General features: G+C 40.2%; 1 protein-coding gene across 5 annotated transcripts in view; it reads left to right on the forward strand.

The window, feature by feature from the left end:
- Positions 1-16,413, forward strand: part of LOC105026826 (atlastin-2) — a 43,619-nt gene that overhangs the window by 6,800 nt on the left and 20,406 nt on the right. For 3 of the 5 annotated variants that reach the window (XM_034294337.1, XM_010898565.3, XM_010898567.3), the window contains exons 2-7: positions 5,574-5,851; positions 8,619-8,753; positions 9,708-9,812; positions 10,336-10,386; positions 11,608-11,664; positions 12,016-12,108. In XM_034294337.1, the coding sequence (XP_034150228.1) occupies positions 5,574-5,851; positions 8,619-8,753; positions 9,708-9,812; positions 10,336-10,386; positions 11,608-11,664; positions 12,016-12,108 (719 nt within the window). The remainder of the gene's footprint in view (positions 1-5,573; positions 5,852-8,618; positions 8,754-9,707; positions 9,813-10,335; positions 10,387-11,607; positions 11,665-12,015; positions 12,109-16,413) is intronic. The other 2 variants (XM_034294338.1, XM_034294340.1) reach the window with 2 other exon arrangements.

Consider the following 16,413-nt stretch of genomic DNA (forward strand, 5'->3'; position numbering starts at 1 on the left):
TTAAATTACAATTGGTTCTCCATTGACTTACCTGGTTAAATAACCGTAAACAAATATTTTCTTTTAGGTCAAATGGCCCGAGCCAGAGGCGGAGCTTTAATGGGTGTGATGAGTGTGCTTGTGATTGGGCCAATGTTGTCAGTAAATCATGCAACCCTGGGTATAACGCCTGATTTTGTCGGCTTGTTTGCTAAGGATCTGAACAGTGGAACATTAAATAACAAAACATAAAAATGGAGCGTAGATGTTTGCCTCTCAGAGGAAAGAAAAGCAATGCATTATAATTATGGTTATGTGCCCTTGAGAAATGTATTTAGTAATGTTGAGTAGGAGATGCAAGAGAAAATGGGTAGATCTCATGTTACAGGGACAGGAGCAGGCTAATCTCTTCCATTGCCTTTAGGACTGAGAAGTAGGAATGAAGTCAAGTGTGGAACTTTTAAGTTTGGATTGCAGCTCACTGGTGACATCAAACTTTTTGGCCATTTTATCAGGTCAGGGTTGGACGGTGTCCAACTGACCAGCCACTGATTGCCTTTGGCAGGTCCGAGGGTACCAAACCAGAGGCCACGGAATGTATTAATCAAATAAGGTGTTTGATGTTAGGCAAGATAGTGCAGAAATGCTTGCGGCTGCACGTTAGATGTGCATGCACCTTTTTGTTCTAACCTCTCAAACGGTTTGTTACACACCCGCAAACCTTGACAGTCTGAATCATGCCACTGTTTCCTGTTGTGCGTTTTAGTATACTACTGCCCCCCCCTAATCTTTCAGCTCCGTTTCATCCAAAGCGCAACTAGAGAATATAGGCTTAAAGTATGAATCATGTTTCTTGACAAAATAATGGTACTTCTCTCTTGGTTACTGCTTTCATATCATCTGACGTGAAGGATGTTACTTTGGCAAGAACGATGGCTTTTGACTATTTACGATTAGTTTTGAATGTACTCTGCTTGTTCTGTGGTAAGCGCAATTGCACAGTATTTCCACATCTCTACAGTGGATTTGGGAAATATTCACACCCCTTAAATTATTCAACATTTTGTTACTTTGCAGACTTATTCTAAAAGAAAAAAATGTATCTCCATTTACATGCAAATACCCATAACAGTCCATCAAAAAAGTATATTCAATTGTATATTTTGTAAACAATAATGCGGAAATATCGTATTTGCTGTTTTCAGACCCTCTGCTTTATACTTGAAATTTAGGTCAGGTGCATCTTTTCTGTTGATGGTCCTTGATGTTTCTACATCTTGATTGGAGTCCACATGTGGTAAATTCAATTGATTGGACATGATTTGGAAAGGCACACTTTTGCCAATGAATGACAGGGCAAAATCAATGAGCTTGAAGAAATGTTGTGTAGCGCTTCAAGTAGACAGCTTTGTGGAAAATTATAGGTGCTGATCATTTACTGAAACTTGTTTTCTTAATTTCAGTATGTTTAAACCTAGTTTAAAAGTTTTGATTAGATTTAACTTTGTCATTTAACAAAACAAGTACAGTACAATGAAATGCATTTAGCATTGAACAAGTGCAAATAGAGTAGGGCAGAAGAAATTGGGTAATAATTGTGCGGGTACAGTTGGCAAATTCTGAATGGCATTCTTGATGAGCAAATGAGGCAAATTGAAGAAGGTAGCATGTGCAACCGGGATGCCGCGATGGTCCCTGGGGTAGACATGCGTATGTAACAACTGTAAAAATGCAAGCATGATGGCAATTCTAAATGTGCAAAGAGGCAAGTTGAATGTACATGTGCAAGTGCAGGGATGGCAGCAGTGAGGTTCCTGAGGTAAAACTTCCGTTATCAGGCTTTGCAAGGCAGTGTCAGTAGTACAAGGGAGTAGTGCAACAAGGTCCGTGAGAAGCCTTAAGAGTTAGGTAACAGTTCACAGGGTCCTCTGGGTTACAAAATTAAGCAGGGTTACAGTAGATGGGAGGAAACTGCTCCTGAGCCTGCTGATGCGGGATCAAAGAACTGTACTGCCTGCCTGATGGTTGGAGGGCAAACAATTTGTGGCATGGGTGTGAAGGGTCCCTGATGAGCCCACCTACCCTGTGCAGCCACAGGGTAGGTGGAGGTTTGCGTTGTGTTGGAGGTTTGCGGTGGCAGGAAGCTGGGCAACAGTGATGTGCTGGGCGATTTTCACCACCCGTTGCTGGGCCTTCTGGTCCGCTATGGAGCAACCGCTAAACCTCCCTGTCCAAATGCTCACTGTAAAAATTTGTCAGAATGATCTCTATTGTGCAGTGGTAAAAGTTCACAAGGATCTTTGAGGACATGTGGGCTTTCTTTAGCCTCTTCAAAGTACAGGTGCTGCTGTGACTTTTTGACCAGGGCTGAGGTGTTGAGGGTCTAGGAGATGTCCTCAGATGTGGACACCCAGGCCATTGATGAGAACTGGGGCGTGCCTGCAGCCTTTAGACTTCCTGTAATCTACAATGAGTTCCTTGGTTTTCTTGCCAGGTTGTCCGTGCACCATGCCGCCTGGCGGTGGACCTCCTCCCTGTAGGTTGAGTTGTCGTTGTCTGTGATCAGGCCTACCACCGTGGTGTTATCTGCAAACTTTACGATGGTGTTGGAACAGTGTACAGGAACGCAGTTGTGGGTGACTGAGTATAGGAGAGTGCTCCACGCACAGCTTTGTGGAACACCGGTGTTCACGATCAGGGTGTAGGTGAACTTTTCTAACCTGACAGAGGTCTGGGGTGGGCAGGACTTAAGGTTGGCCAGAACTAGTCTTTCGATGCCGTTCATGATTGTGGGGTGCTTTGAATTGGTTGAGCAGTGGCTTCCGGTTAAGTTAGTGTTTGTACACCATGTTTTGTTTACATAAATGCACAGCCCACCTCCTCTGGTCTTACTCGAGTCCTCTTCAGTCTGATCTTCTCTGACGACATCTGTTGTGGAATTTCTTGACTTAATGTATTTTCAATTGTCTCTATTTGCAAATAAATCGCTAATTGTGTAAAGACAATCTTGTCTCTGTACCTACTTCCTGAAGAGTTTTAATCGATAGAATTGCCATCACACATGGCGCCCATCTAGGTCAATTATGTTATCGGTATGTTGTTAAGCCACATCGCTGAGAATCGTGACGCTGCAATCCATAATCAATTTTTGTGAGATGATTCTCGTATTAGTCGTATTTCGTCCATTTTGTTGGCCTGTGACCGTATGTTAGCGAGGAAAAGCTAGGTACTGAAGGCCCATCGGGGGCTATCATTAGACAGGGCTCAACGTTAGCATTTTTTGCCACTGTCCAAGTGGGCGAGTGGGTTTGAAACTTACTAGGCTGAATATTTTTTTTACTGTCCCTCCTTCCAAAAGTTGTATTTCATCAGTGTTACAACATAGAACCAAATACTTTTGTTGCTTAACATGAAAATTCATAAAAATGAATATAAAGTCAAAAAAGGAGTTGTAAGGTAGTTTTGTGCGTGGGCCAGATTACGAAACAACTGGAGGATGTAGAGTTTGCAATGCGATTATTTTACAATCGATAGGGACAGTGACTTGGTAGTTTGATTATTCTCAACTTGACTTTTTACTGGCCCAGGGCCATTGGGCCATCATTATTGCCGAGCCCTGGATTACGACACTGCCTCTGGGCACCTCCAGTCAGCAATGCAAATAGCGTCTCCTGAGGCGTCTTCACAATCTCCGGTGGAAGTTGTCAGAAAGTTCCTGTGCATTGTGCTCCAATGTCCAGGAGTTCTTGTTGGCTGTATAGTGTGTTCTAGGCTGTACTGAGTGAATAAGCTAAGAACTATTAAATAAATTACTGCTAATTTGCAGAAACTGGGTAGACTGAGCCTTGCGATGTATGTACCGCCATCTTGGTATGCACAGTAATGTAATTTCGCAACATTTATTAAACAAATGTGTATCAGTTGCTTGTCTGTTGCATCAACTCTGATCAACAAATAATTCAAGCATGTGTAGAGTATTTTAATATTCTTAGTTGAATTGTCATTTCCTAATTAGTGTGCATTAATATGTAGATTGAAATATATTGTCCTATTACATATTAAACTTTTTGCTTCATAAGGAAGGCTGTTTCAAATAACTAGGCTGTATTATTTGCCGCAGGGCGAGAGGTGAAACATCATGATGTGCAGGGAACTTTTATTGTCATAGCTTTGTGGTTGCGTTTTGTGAACAGCGTTCATTCACGTTGATTTTGTGGTAGTTCCAAAGCCGAACACAACTGCACCACACTGATCGCATTTTGGTTTTAAGCAAAAATTGAAAGAGGTGAGCACAATCATTTGGAGGAGGCAAATTGCCGGAGTTCCTCCAGAAAGGTGTTGCTCAATAGCGCAAACGCCACATCTGAGCAATAATCTCCAGGTCATGTATTTTTCCAATATTTAGTCTTGCACTGTAAGTGGCATAATATTTACAATATAGACAAATTATTTATTGCAGTTATTTGTACGACAATTGTGAACTAATGATATAATTGTGACAGCCCTCCCTCCAAGACAGTTGTCTAGGTGCATGTCTGGGGAAGAGTACCAAATGTCTGCAAGGTTGAAAATACCCAAGAACAGTGGCCTCAATTCTTAAAAGGATTGTTTTTCCTAGAGCTGGCTGCCTGACTAAATTGCTCAATCAGAGTTTGTGTGAAAATGGGAGAACCTCCACCAATCTGGCCTTTTATTGCAGAGTGGCACAATGGAAGCTTCTCCTCAGTAAAAGGCAAATGAAGGCCTGCTTGGTGTTGGTCAAAAGGCAACTAAAGTACTCCCTGTAAATGAGTTATTTGACATTGAGGTATTGTGTGTATTGACTGGGGGACAGAGCTATTTAATCAGTTTTAGAATAAGGCTGAATATTAACACTGAGTATGACTCAAACGGTTAATATAAATGGCTACTTAAAGGCCTTTGCCAATGTTTCTGGTCTCCTAAAAATGCCTGTCAATTTCAGTTCCATATGCAAGTTTTGTTCTGGTAACAGTGAGATTACAATTTTAAACATTCACCCAAAATGTAAACTCTAGCTCTGCTTGAGCCTGAGTGGTGGGATCAGAGCTGGTGTCTCTCAGATCATAGGCTACCGGTCTAAACCCAACCACAGACAAACTGGAGTTTGAAAGACAATCAGGCAGACACCAACTTGTCTGAGACCAGCTGGAACTCCTCACATTTATTAAGAAACCAGGCCTCCAACGTCTCGGGATGTCATTATCTGGTGTACTGGGTCCTGTTGGTTTTTAGAAAGCCCTTGAACAACCCTAAATATAGGCGCATGATAATTTTAACAGCCAATGTTATCAGATGCTTTATGTAAGGTGTTGACAAATGGTGAAATACTATTTTAATGGCCCTTTTCCCAAAAATGAAGAGTGTGGTGTGTTAAAATACCATTTAAAAATTCAATTAACTAAAATGTATATTGTGTGTGAATACAAGTGGTGAACAGACATTAGCAGGTTTCTGTGCAACATCAAGGCGTGCATTACCATTTAAATGTATAGGTTAACCATCTTTTGTTTTCACAATCAACATTGCCATTTAGTGAGCACCTTCCCTTTAATGTTTCTTAACCTCTTTTCCAGCAGGGCATGGTGTGGAGGATGTGCCTCCTAAAATGAGCCCTGAAGAGAGGGACACCCTGTTGTCAGAACTCAACGACATTTCGTCGGCTAGGCCTGTCCAGATTGTCGTGGCCCATGAAGACGACCACGCCTTTGAGCTGGATGAGGCAGCACTAGAGCGCATCCTGCTGCAGGAGCACGTGCGCGACCTAAATGTTGTGGTGGTTTCAGTGGCCGGCGCCTTCCGCAAGGGCAAGTCCTTCCTTCTGGACTTCATGCTGCGCTTCATGTACAACAAGGTGAAACCAGAAACCCAGTTTTCCATTTACAACTAGTAGGCTTTAAACTGGCGAAGGCCAGAAATTACAATGGATGAAAAATATATAAAGCATATTGTTTTTGTATTAAATCTAGGAGGACACTGAAATAGGTTTGTTTTAAAAGCCATGATATTATATAATAAATATGCTGCTCATGTAAGTTGGAACAGCCTGTGATTTCAATTGTTAACTTTGATTTTCAGTGTGAGTTTGAATCCTACCCTCGCTCTGTTGGAAATGTTGGTTTCCTTTGACCGTTGTTTGATGTTGATGTCATTTTGTTCTCATCAAATAACACAATGTACAATAAAGGTTTTGATCTTTAATATATTTCATTCAAGACCTGATGTGTGATTTAAGTTCTATTTTTTTGGAGCAGTATATATATATATGTACATACACAACCTGTTGACTCCTGTATTCGTACAGCCCAAGTAGCTATAAAGAAATATATATGCACGTAAGAGGTATATATATATATATATATATATACCTCTTACGTGCATATATATTTCTTTATAGCTACTTGGGCTGTACGAATACAGGAGTCAACAGGTTGTGTATGTACATCCAGGAGATCCCCCATTGTTACATACCCAATTAGGTGAAAGTATATGTACAATGTTTGCATTTTATACTGACAACACACCAGCCCGGACCCAGCGTGTATGGAAATACATAAGCTGCAATGCAAATACAATGGCTGTATCAACCCACCACCAGGAACAGCCTAGACTAAGCCAGAGTTCATAATTTGGGTATTGATTCAGTCATTGCTGAGGTTTGATGAGGCAGCATGATTTAAGGTAGTTTCCTGCTGAGATGCCGTTGCTGTGAATGCTGTATTTGGGACATTGTTCAGGAATTCAGCATGTTGGATTGTATCGAGCCATAAAGCAAAATGTTTCCTGAGCAAAGAAAATAAAAAGCACTAAGTGAATAGACGTCAGATTTGCTAGATTAAATCATCTTTTTGCAAGTAGATTTGAAGTACAATTTTGTGGGTTTCCTGTTTCCTAGTAGTCATTGATGTAAAGCCTATTCACTTCTGGCCTGCTTATCTTTGACCAGAGAAGATTGACTGGGGCACAGCTCACATCACATGTCTGAACGTAATGTGGGCCAGAGTGCTTTGACCTATGGGGTTTCGAAGTGCTTTTGCAGAGCTATTTTCAGCTGTTGTGCTAATGTGAAATTGTTCAGTATCACTATGAACACAATTCCTGTGTTTGACTATTTGGCAGCACTTTGGGACATCTGCTTACATCAAGTGTCCTTTAAACAAGTAGAGCATTGCAACTTATGGCTCGGTCTTATAAAAAGGAGTGACATCCACAACCAACCTGAGATACTTATTTTGATTTAGAAGATATCTTTCTGATATGTTCTAAAGTAAAACCTGTAACTCTCTGTGGAATGTATTTGATCTAATCATTGAATGGTTAGCATGTAAAATGTATTTTCATGTCCTACACTTCCTGAACCCTTTGGAGAGTTCTGATTAGCCATCGTTGGGTGGGTGCTGTAGTGGCGGACCATAATCCATTTGAGCTGTGCTTACAGCAGATTATTAGTATTTTTGGGGGGGGGCATTACAATGACTTGTACTGTGGAGTGCTATTTGCAAAAACACTGCCCTTTTATTCCAGGCATAAAGGCTGCTTTTGTTCTTGACCTGAACACCACTGTCTAGGATCACTATCCCAAATGCAACTACAACTTGGTGTTGAGGCAGTGTTTAGTTAGCTGAAAAATGCTGTTATTCAAATGCATGCAGAATTTGCTCTTTTATAAGGGTCATAAGGCAGTTGAAGCCTGTTTTGAAACCCTAAGCCGTAGCTCGCCACATGATTTTGTAATTTAAAATTGACCAGCGCTAAGCACAAAAAAATGATCTGTCACTGCTTAATGGTTCAGGTGATCATTATTCCAGTGATTGTTCACCTACTGGCAACAGCATACCAACAGTGCCTCAGGGTGCCACTGAGGAGGCTGTCAAACAGGGCTGACCTGTCACTTTGTCATGTGTTTTAGGTGAATTCCTGGTTGCCCAATTATCTCAGTGTTAGCAATCCTTTGCCCTAGAGACCTCCACTATGCCTGATAGTTGTAAGAAAGTATTGCTTGCCCACTTACAATAGCAAGGGTTCATGAATGCATTGCTTAACCTTTTTATTCTGGGTTACATTAACTGTCTAGGGCAGAGGTATTCAACTCTTCCCCTACAAGGGCCGGATACTGGTGGTGGTCTGTTCTACCTCATTAATTACCCCCACGTGTCCCTGGTCTAAATAAGTCTCTGATTGGTGGGTTGTAATGGAAAAAATGGAGGGGTAATTACTTCAAGTGCCAGAGTTGAATACACTTGGTCTAGTGGAAGGAGATGGGATTTCTTTCTTGACTGTCTGAGTCGAGGTGTTTCCTAAAGGTGTTTCAGTCACATGAGGCTACAATGAAAACACATCTTACTGTAGCTAATGTTAGCATCAAAAGTCAGTATCTTTTCAAGACTTTATTGACATGGTAATAGACCAGTAAAATTGAGAAAAATCTGAAACTCAACCCTGTGGTGCTGTACAGCATATGGTGATATGACATTACTAGCCGCACCGCGCTTGCCATATAATACCCTGTTTTTTCTGTCCGTGATCTGGTGGTTGTGACCAGAGCGTGCCTTTTTAAAAGCTGAGCATAATTTCTCTTGCGATTGCTAATACCCTGCTTGAACACCTTTTCCTCCATTTAGATGTCCAGCTCCTGGCTGGGTGGGCACGAGGAGCCGCTGACTGGCTTCACTTGGCGGGGAGGCTGTGAGAGGGAGACTACAGGCATCCTGGCCTGGAGTGAGGTGTTTGTAGTGGACAAGCCGGATGGGAGCAAGGTAAATCCTAAGCCATTTCTTCCCCCTAGCTGTGAGGTGACCATTTTCTTTGACCAAAATTGAAGGTTCAAATCGACATTACACATGAATTAGTTTGAACCACTGATTTCAAGTCCATATCATACGCCATAAGCACTGAAGCAGAATCAATCAAATGTATTTATAAAGCCCTTTTTACATCAGCAGTTGTCACAAAGTGCTTTTACAAAACACCCAGCCTTAAACCCCAAGGAGCAAACAACAATAGTGTTGAATTTCAGTTGCTAGGAAAAACTCCCTAAGAAGGCCAAAATTTAGGAAGAAACCTAGAGAGGAACCATGCTCGAAGGGGTGACCAGTCCTCTTCTGACTGTGCTTGGTGAACATATTAAGAGTACAAATTGTAATAAAAAATGCATGTGGGCTGAGTTGAGTCTATTTAAACCTAGTCCAGGTCGGAAGCATGACCAAATGGACAAGGACACGGACAACCCGGGAGGGGTCAGCAGAGTGGCAGCTGAAATTGTCAGGTATCATCCTGATCTGCAACACAACCAGGAGGACTTTGGACAGGGACAGCAACAAGTCTTTCAAGCTTGGTTCTCCGGAGGTGTGGGCCAAGACCTCATGTCCTCCTAAGTTTTAAACAGGGCAGGAGACAGGGAAAACTTAGGTCTGCATGGATTTATAGTGTTGAAGGAGAACTGACCCTACTCCCCGAGCACAATAATATAGCCGCCTAAGGCCTTGGGGCTGAGACGATAGGGTCCAGTGACAGGATATCAATCCACCCCGAATGTGATGAAACGGCGCATATCCTCTTCATACATTTTCGATAACTGCATCAAGCACAAAACAAGATGCTGGGAGGGTGTACTTGCATAATACCATGAGGTTTAATTTGACATACAATTTTTTTTTTCCCTCACTCTTTCGTTGAAGAATATGATTTCTAATAACACGTCCTCTATGCAGGTTGCTGTTCTTCTAATCGACACACAGGGGGCTTTCGACAGCCAGTCAACTATCAAAGATTGTGCAACACTGTTTGCTTTGAGCACCATGACAAGTTCTGTACAGGTATGAGTCTGCTTGCGATTTTGTATGTTATTTGAATTGGTAAATTCAATCTACAAAGAAGGTCTGTTGCTCTGTGCCCATGAAACATTTGCTTATATATAAAATAAAAAAATTGTTAATGTATGTGATTTGAACATGGAATGCCACAATCCACCTTCCAAATTTGAAAATGAGTGAAATTTGGATTCAAGTGCTGATTTTAGACTAGGGCTGCCCAACACTTGCTGGTGATATACCTTCCTGTATGTTTTCATACTAAGCCTGATCTAGCCCCCCTAATTGTCGTGATTATCTGGATAAATGGCAAAATCAGGTTAGTCACAACTTGGATTGGTGACAACCTTCTGGACAGAGCTCCAGGAACAGTGTTGGACTGCTCTAACCTGGACTGTTTTGTTAATTACCAGAATTTTCTCATTTCCATTGTAGCTTATTGAGTCATGCAAAACATTGATTGAAAATGTAATTTGCTTCACCTTTTCTTTTATTGTTTTGTGCATTGGTTATAATGACACCCTGTTAGGTTTACAACTTGTCTCAGAATGTACAAGAGGATGACCTTCAACATCTCCAGGTATGTGTACTAGTGTGCATTGTATAATGTAAACATTCAGTATTCTACATGGCATTGGCCTTGAGCTTTGGATGTTGAACTCCACAGATTGCATAACTTGAATAGGTTCTGTATGTAGATGTAATGCGTCACAGCCCTCCAGTGGAAAATGTAAACATGGTTTATTTTCTGATTATCATCCATGCAATATGATCTCTTGAACTTGGGTCACAATGAAATAGCATTTGTTCAGCTGCTTGTTTCCTTAATGATACACAATGAATGGATAGAGGCTTGATGTTTAACTGTTTAGTGGAGCCCTTTTAACTCAAGAGTACCCATTGAAGCAAATGTTCTGAATAGTCTTTTTACTGCCAACTCAGCAGAAGTCTCTTGGATTTGAAATACAACTGATGTCATGATCGTCCTTGTAAATGTCAAGTTTGCAGCAAAATATTTGTTAATGGATTGTTTATATCATTACCTTTTTGCTGGACCATCTGTTTGCCTAGAAGAGCGAATGTGTCTGACCCACCCCTTGTTAAATAGTGTTGTGGTTTGAGATGCGGACTATAGAACCGCATGACAATGTTATTGTCATCTTTATTGGTAGATATTGTATCATCGTCATTCACAAATGGATAATTAGCTGTTAAAATGGCCAGTGGGAAAAGAGGATTTGTTCAGGATAGACAAACTTCAATGTTTACAACCTTCATGCAGCTACGTTATAGGAAACACAATAAAACGGTTTACTGTTATTGTGACTTTCTGGTGGCTTTTTGAATGATGTATTAGTATTTGTTCAGGACAGAAAACTCCGCTGGCTCCACGTTTCTCATCTTTTCACTTGACAAAAGTCAGTTATCACCTATATTGAGTTATTTTGTCAATGTAATTCACAAATGGCTAATAAGCTGTTAAAATGGCCAGTGGCAAAAGCCATACAGTTCATGGATGTTTTTGTGGTGGAGGAAAACTTTAAGAAACGTTACTCAGTTTAACACTGCTTAATGGTGTCTAGCTCCATGATGTAGTGGTTAAAGACACAGCCTATTACGTGGGTGACCCGGGTTCGAATCCAGGGAGTGCAACAAAAATTGCTTTATTGGAAGCCGGCTGAACTAGGCTTGCCTGGTTTCTTGTTGATGTGTACTTTTATGTCTGACTTGTGCCTGATAGAAACCCCATGCTTGACTTAACATGTTTGGGGTTTTTTTTCCCCCATTTTGATTTTCTTAGCTCTTTACTGAATATGGAAGGCTGGCTTTGGAGGAAATCTACCAAAAGCCATTTCAGGTATTGTTCCATTTCACAGAAGCATTCAACCCGACCTTTATGAATTGTCTAAACATTTTTGTACACACCTGTTACTGCACAGAAAGTGACCTGGTAAAAAACAGGTCACTTTGATGTTTTTTTCGCTATATTGTTTCTGCCGGTCAAGTGCCAGCCTGTATTAATTTGTGCAGATCATAACACTATATGAAAGGGACATTTCCTTCTGAACTATAATGCAGATTTTTTTTTAGGCAGTTAAGATGGAGGTAAGATGCATTTAGTGCATTATGCTGTCAATGGACCCTTTGTGAAAAGTCAGTACTACAGCACCTTGTTAAATGTTTCTTTGTTCATTGTTCTTTACGACAGACACTAATGTTCCTCATTAGAGACTGGAGCTACCCCTATGAGCATCCCTACGGCCTTGAGGGAGGGAAGAGTTTCCTTGAGAAGAGATTACAAGTATGTCAATTCTCTCCAACTTTGATGACATCCCCCGAAGTGAAGCATTTCCTCTCTAATTATTCATCCGCTATTTAAATCCAGCCTGGTCGAGTAGGCTGTATAGAAAAAAATAAGCTGTACATGGAATTGGGAGAAACTTATTTTTAACTCATTCTGTAAGCTCAAGCAGGTCTCTTAATTCCGGCACCCTGCCTGAGTTATTCCTGACTATCCTCCTCATTTAAAGACCACAGTAGAACACCAATCACCAAAATTATATTATTTTACTTAATTGTGTTTTGTGACATTGCACAGCTTTAGTGATGATCAATTTCTGAATTTATTTTAATGTTCATGGGAAAACAGGAACTTTAATTAACCCTACTTTAAGTGTTTAGTGTATGAAAGCAGAAATGTAATTTGGTGGAAACTATTTGTTTCCCCATAAAAAAATCTCCAGTCTTTGTTCCTCATCACCAAATCAGTCAGTAGTATGGGCATGCTTATCGAGAGCACGTCAGTCTATTGTCATGACGGAAGTATGTTTTGGTTTCTCAAAGTACACACTGCGCTGTCAGTAATACTGGTGCTGGTCATAAAATTAGAATATTATCAAAAAGTTGATTGATTTCAGTAATTCCATTCAGTGAAAGTATATTATACTCATTCATTACACACAGACTGATATATTTCAAATGTTTATTTCTTTTAATTGTGATGATTATAACTGACAACTAATGAAAATTCAGTATCTCAGAAAATTAGAATATTACTTAAGACCAATACAAAAAAAGATTTTTAGAAATGTTGGACAACTGAAAAGTATGAACATGAAAAGTATGAGCATGTACAGCACTCAATACTTAGTTGGGGCTCCTTTTGCCTGAATTACTGCAGCAATGTGGCGTGGCATGGAGTTGATCAGTCTGTGGCACTGCTCAGGTGTTATGAGAGCCCAGGTTGCTCTGACAGTGGCCTTCAGCTCTTCTGCATTGTTGGGTCTGGCATATCGCAACTTCCTCTTCACAGTACCCCATAGATTTTCTATAGGGTTAAGGTCAGGCGAGTTTGCTGGCCAATTAAGAACAGGGATACCATGGTCCTTAAACCAGGTACTGGTAGCTTTGGCACTGTGTGCAGGTGCCAAGTCCTGTTGGAAAATGAAATCTGCATCTCCATAAAGTTGGTCAGTAGCAGGAAGCATGAAGTGCTCTACAACTTCCTGGTAGATGACTGCGTGACCTTGGACATCAGAAAACACATTGAACCAACACCAGCAGATGACATGGCAACCCAAACCATCACTGACTGTGGAAACTTTACACTGGGCTTCAAGCAACGTGGATTCTGTGCCTCTCCTCTCTTCCTCCAGACTCTGGGACCTTGATTTCCAAAGGAAATGCGAAATGTACTTTCATCAGAGAACATAACTCAGCAGCAGTCCAGTCCTTTTTGCCTTTAGCCCAGACGAGACGCTTCTGACGCTGTGTCTTGTTCAAGAGTGGCTTGACACAAGGAAGGAGACAGCTGAAACCCATGTCTTGCATACGTCTGTGCGTGGTGGTTCTTGAAGCACTGACTCCAGCTGCAGTCCAGTCTTTGTGAATCTCCCCCACATTTTTCAATGGGTTTTGTTTCACAATCCTTTCCAGGGTGCTGTTATCCCTATTGCTTATACACTTTTTTTCTACCACATCTTTTCCATCCCTTTGCCTCTCAATTAATGTGCTTGGACACAAAGCTTTGTGAACAGCCAGCCTCTTTAGCTATGACCTTTTTGTCTTGCCGTCCTTGTGCGAGGTGTCAATGGTTGTCTTCTGGACAGCTGTCAAGTCAGCAGTCTTCCCCATGATTGTTGCCTACAGAACTAGACTGAGAGACCATTTAAAGGCATTTGCAGGTGTTTTGGGTTAATTAGCTGATTAGTGTGGCACCAGGTGTCTTCAATATTGAACCTATTCACAATATTCAAATTTTCTGAGATACTGAATTTGGGGTTTTCATTAGTTGTCAGTTATAATCATCAAAATTAAAATAAATAAACACTTGAAATATATCAGTCTGTGTGGAATGAATGTATACATTATACATGTTTCACTTTTTGAATGGAATTACTGAAATGAATCAACTTTTTGAGTAAATTCAAATTTTAGGACCAGCACCTGTATATTTTCTTCCACCAAAACCTTGAATCAAAGTTACGTTTCCATCAGTCTCCAGGATTCAGCTTGTCGTTACATTCCGTGAAGTTACGCTCCAAAGGCTGCTTTCTCACTTTTTGAGCGGTGAGTGGGCTGTAGAATGCAAATGAACCTGGCAACCTTCTCATGCTTAGACTCATTGCCACAGCCACCTGATAAAACATTTGAGCTTTAAATTAAATCCTGAAATGCAAAGTATTTTTTGCATGTACCTCCTAAATTAGGGGTGCTTGCCGAAGGCAAAGCACAACTATAGGTTTCTCCTATATTACGACTTCGTCATTCGTCGGTCCCCCCCATATATGAATATTTAAATGAGCCACCAATTAATTTCAATGGGGGAAAAGTGTCCATGGACTTGAATGGTAAAGTCAAATTCTCTTCCTACAGTTTTTAAGCTATCAAGTCCAAACCAACAACAAGATGTTCAGGCTGACCCAACTCGAGTTGGTTGTATTCAGTTTTGATACCATGTCTACTTTTGTAACTATAATCATTCAAAGCTTGCATAAATTAGCATGTTTCAATGAGAGCCAAAGTAATAGAGGTTTCGATTCAAAATGTTCATGCTTTAGGGCCAATCAACCTTTGATAACTTTAAAGGTTTGAGGCTATACTAAATAAGAATCCTATTACATGTTTATAAACAATTGACTGTGTAATTGCTAATTTACATCGTTAGGATATAACTGAGAATGACTCTTGAACTGTTTGTGCTACAGACACAAAACTTGGTTTCACACATTTTGACTATCCCCACTGCAAACTATGAAACAATTGATTTTAAGTATGCTAATTAGTGCTAATTTGCATAATTAGGCTATGTTTTGAACCATTTGAGCTACAGACACGAAACCAACTTTGTTTCACACGTTTTGGCAATCCTCACTGCATATTAAGAAATGGTTCTCGATTTTTACATTTGCTAATTTGCAGAAGTACCATGAATTAGCAATTAGGCTGTATCTTTTGAACCGTTTGAGCTACAGACACAAAACCAAAAATTTTACAACATTTTAGGCTATCCCTACTACAAATTTGGAAACGTTTAGCGATTTTAAATATTTTAATTAGCATAATTGCTAATAAATTCTCTTTTTAACCATTCCAGCTACAGACATGAAACCAACTTTGCTTTACCAGTTTCGCTATCCCCTGTTCATATAAAGACAATTAATTTTACGTATGCAATTTGCATAATTATCATTATCTATTATGCTGTTTTTGTTGATCCGTTCGTGCCACAGACACAAAACCAACTTTGTTTTACATTTTTAAGCTATCCATACTGCAGATTAAGTAACAGTAATTTATTTTACATATGCTAATTTGTGCAATTACCACTAATTTACTATTGGGCTGCATCTTTTGAAATTCGAGCTTCAGACATGAAATTACCTTTGTTTCACACGTTTATGCTATCCCCATTGCAAATTATTGAATGGTAATTGATTTTACAAATGCTAATTAGCATAATTAGTATTAACTACTAGTCTGTATTTGAACTGTTTCAACTACAGACAGGAAATCTGCGATTGAAAAACTTTTGAGCTAACTGTCATGTATGTTAATTTATGCTAATTAACCTCACCAACAGTATCTCTTAAACTTAAAAAATACAGACTCCAATCCTTTCGATAGGTAAACACTCTTTAAAACCATATACTTTTTAAACAGCTAGCAAGCACACCACTTTTTCTTCATGAAATGTACTTTTCTAGTTGATATTGTTCTGCAAGCTACTGCTTGACGTACTGAGATTGACTTTGGCTTTGTGGAAAAAGTATTGCAGTGTGGTTTGTAGTCCACTTGCGTCTCATCTGTCACCATTCATTTGCGTTATTTAATGTCTACTGTAGAGATGTACGGTTTTGGGTAGATTATGCCTTTAAAACGTGGTTGGGCTAAACCCAAAAAATTAAAGGGGGATCAGGGTAAAACATTAGGAAACTCCTGTGCTAGTCTAGAGCACACATCCCTGCATTGGTGTGTTTCAGGATGAAAAGGTTTCTTGGTCCTGCCATAAGCCATTTAAAAACAGAGCAGCTGTTCAGCATGAACCAATCAGGGATCCAGTTAATTCAAACTTGAATTCCTTACCATTCATTTGAATAAGCAGGGG

The sequence above is a fragment of the Esox lucius genome, chromosome 9 (genome assembly GCF_011004845.1).
Source record: "Esox lucius isolate fEsoLuc1 chromosome 9, fEsoLuc1.pri, whole genome shotgun sequence".
NCBI lineage: Eukaryota > Metazoa > Chordata > Actinopteri > Esociformes > Esocidae > Esox > Esox lucius.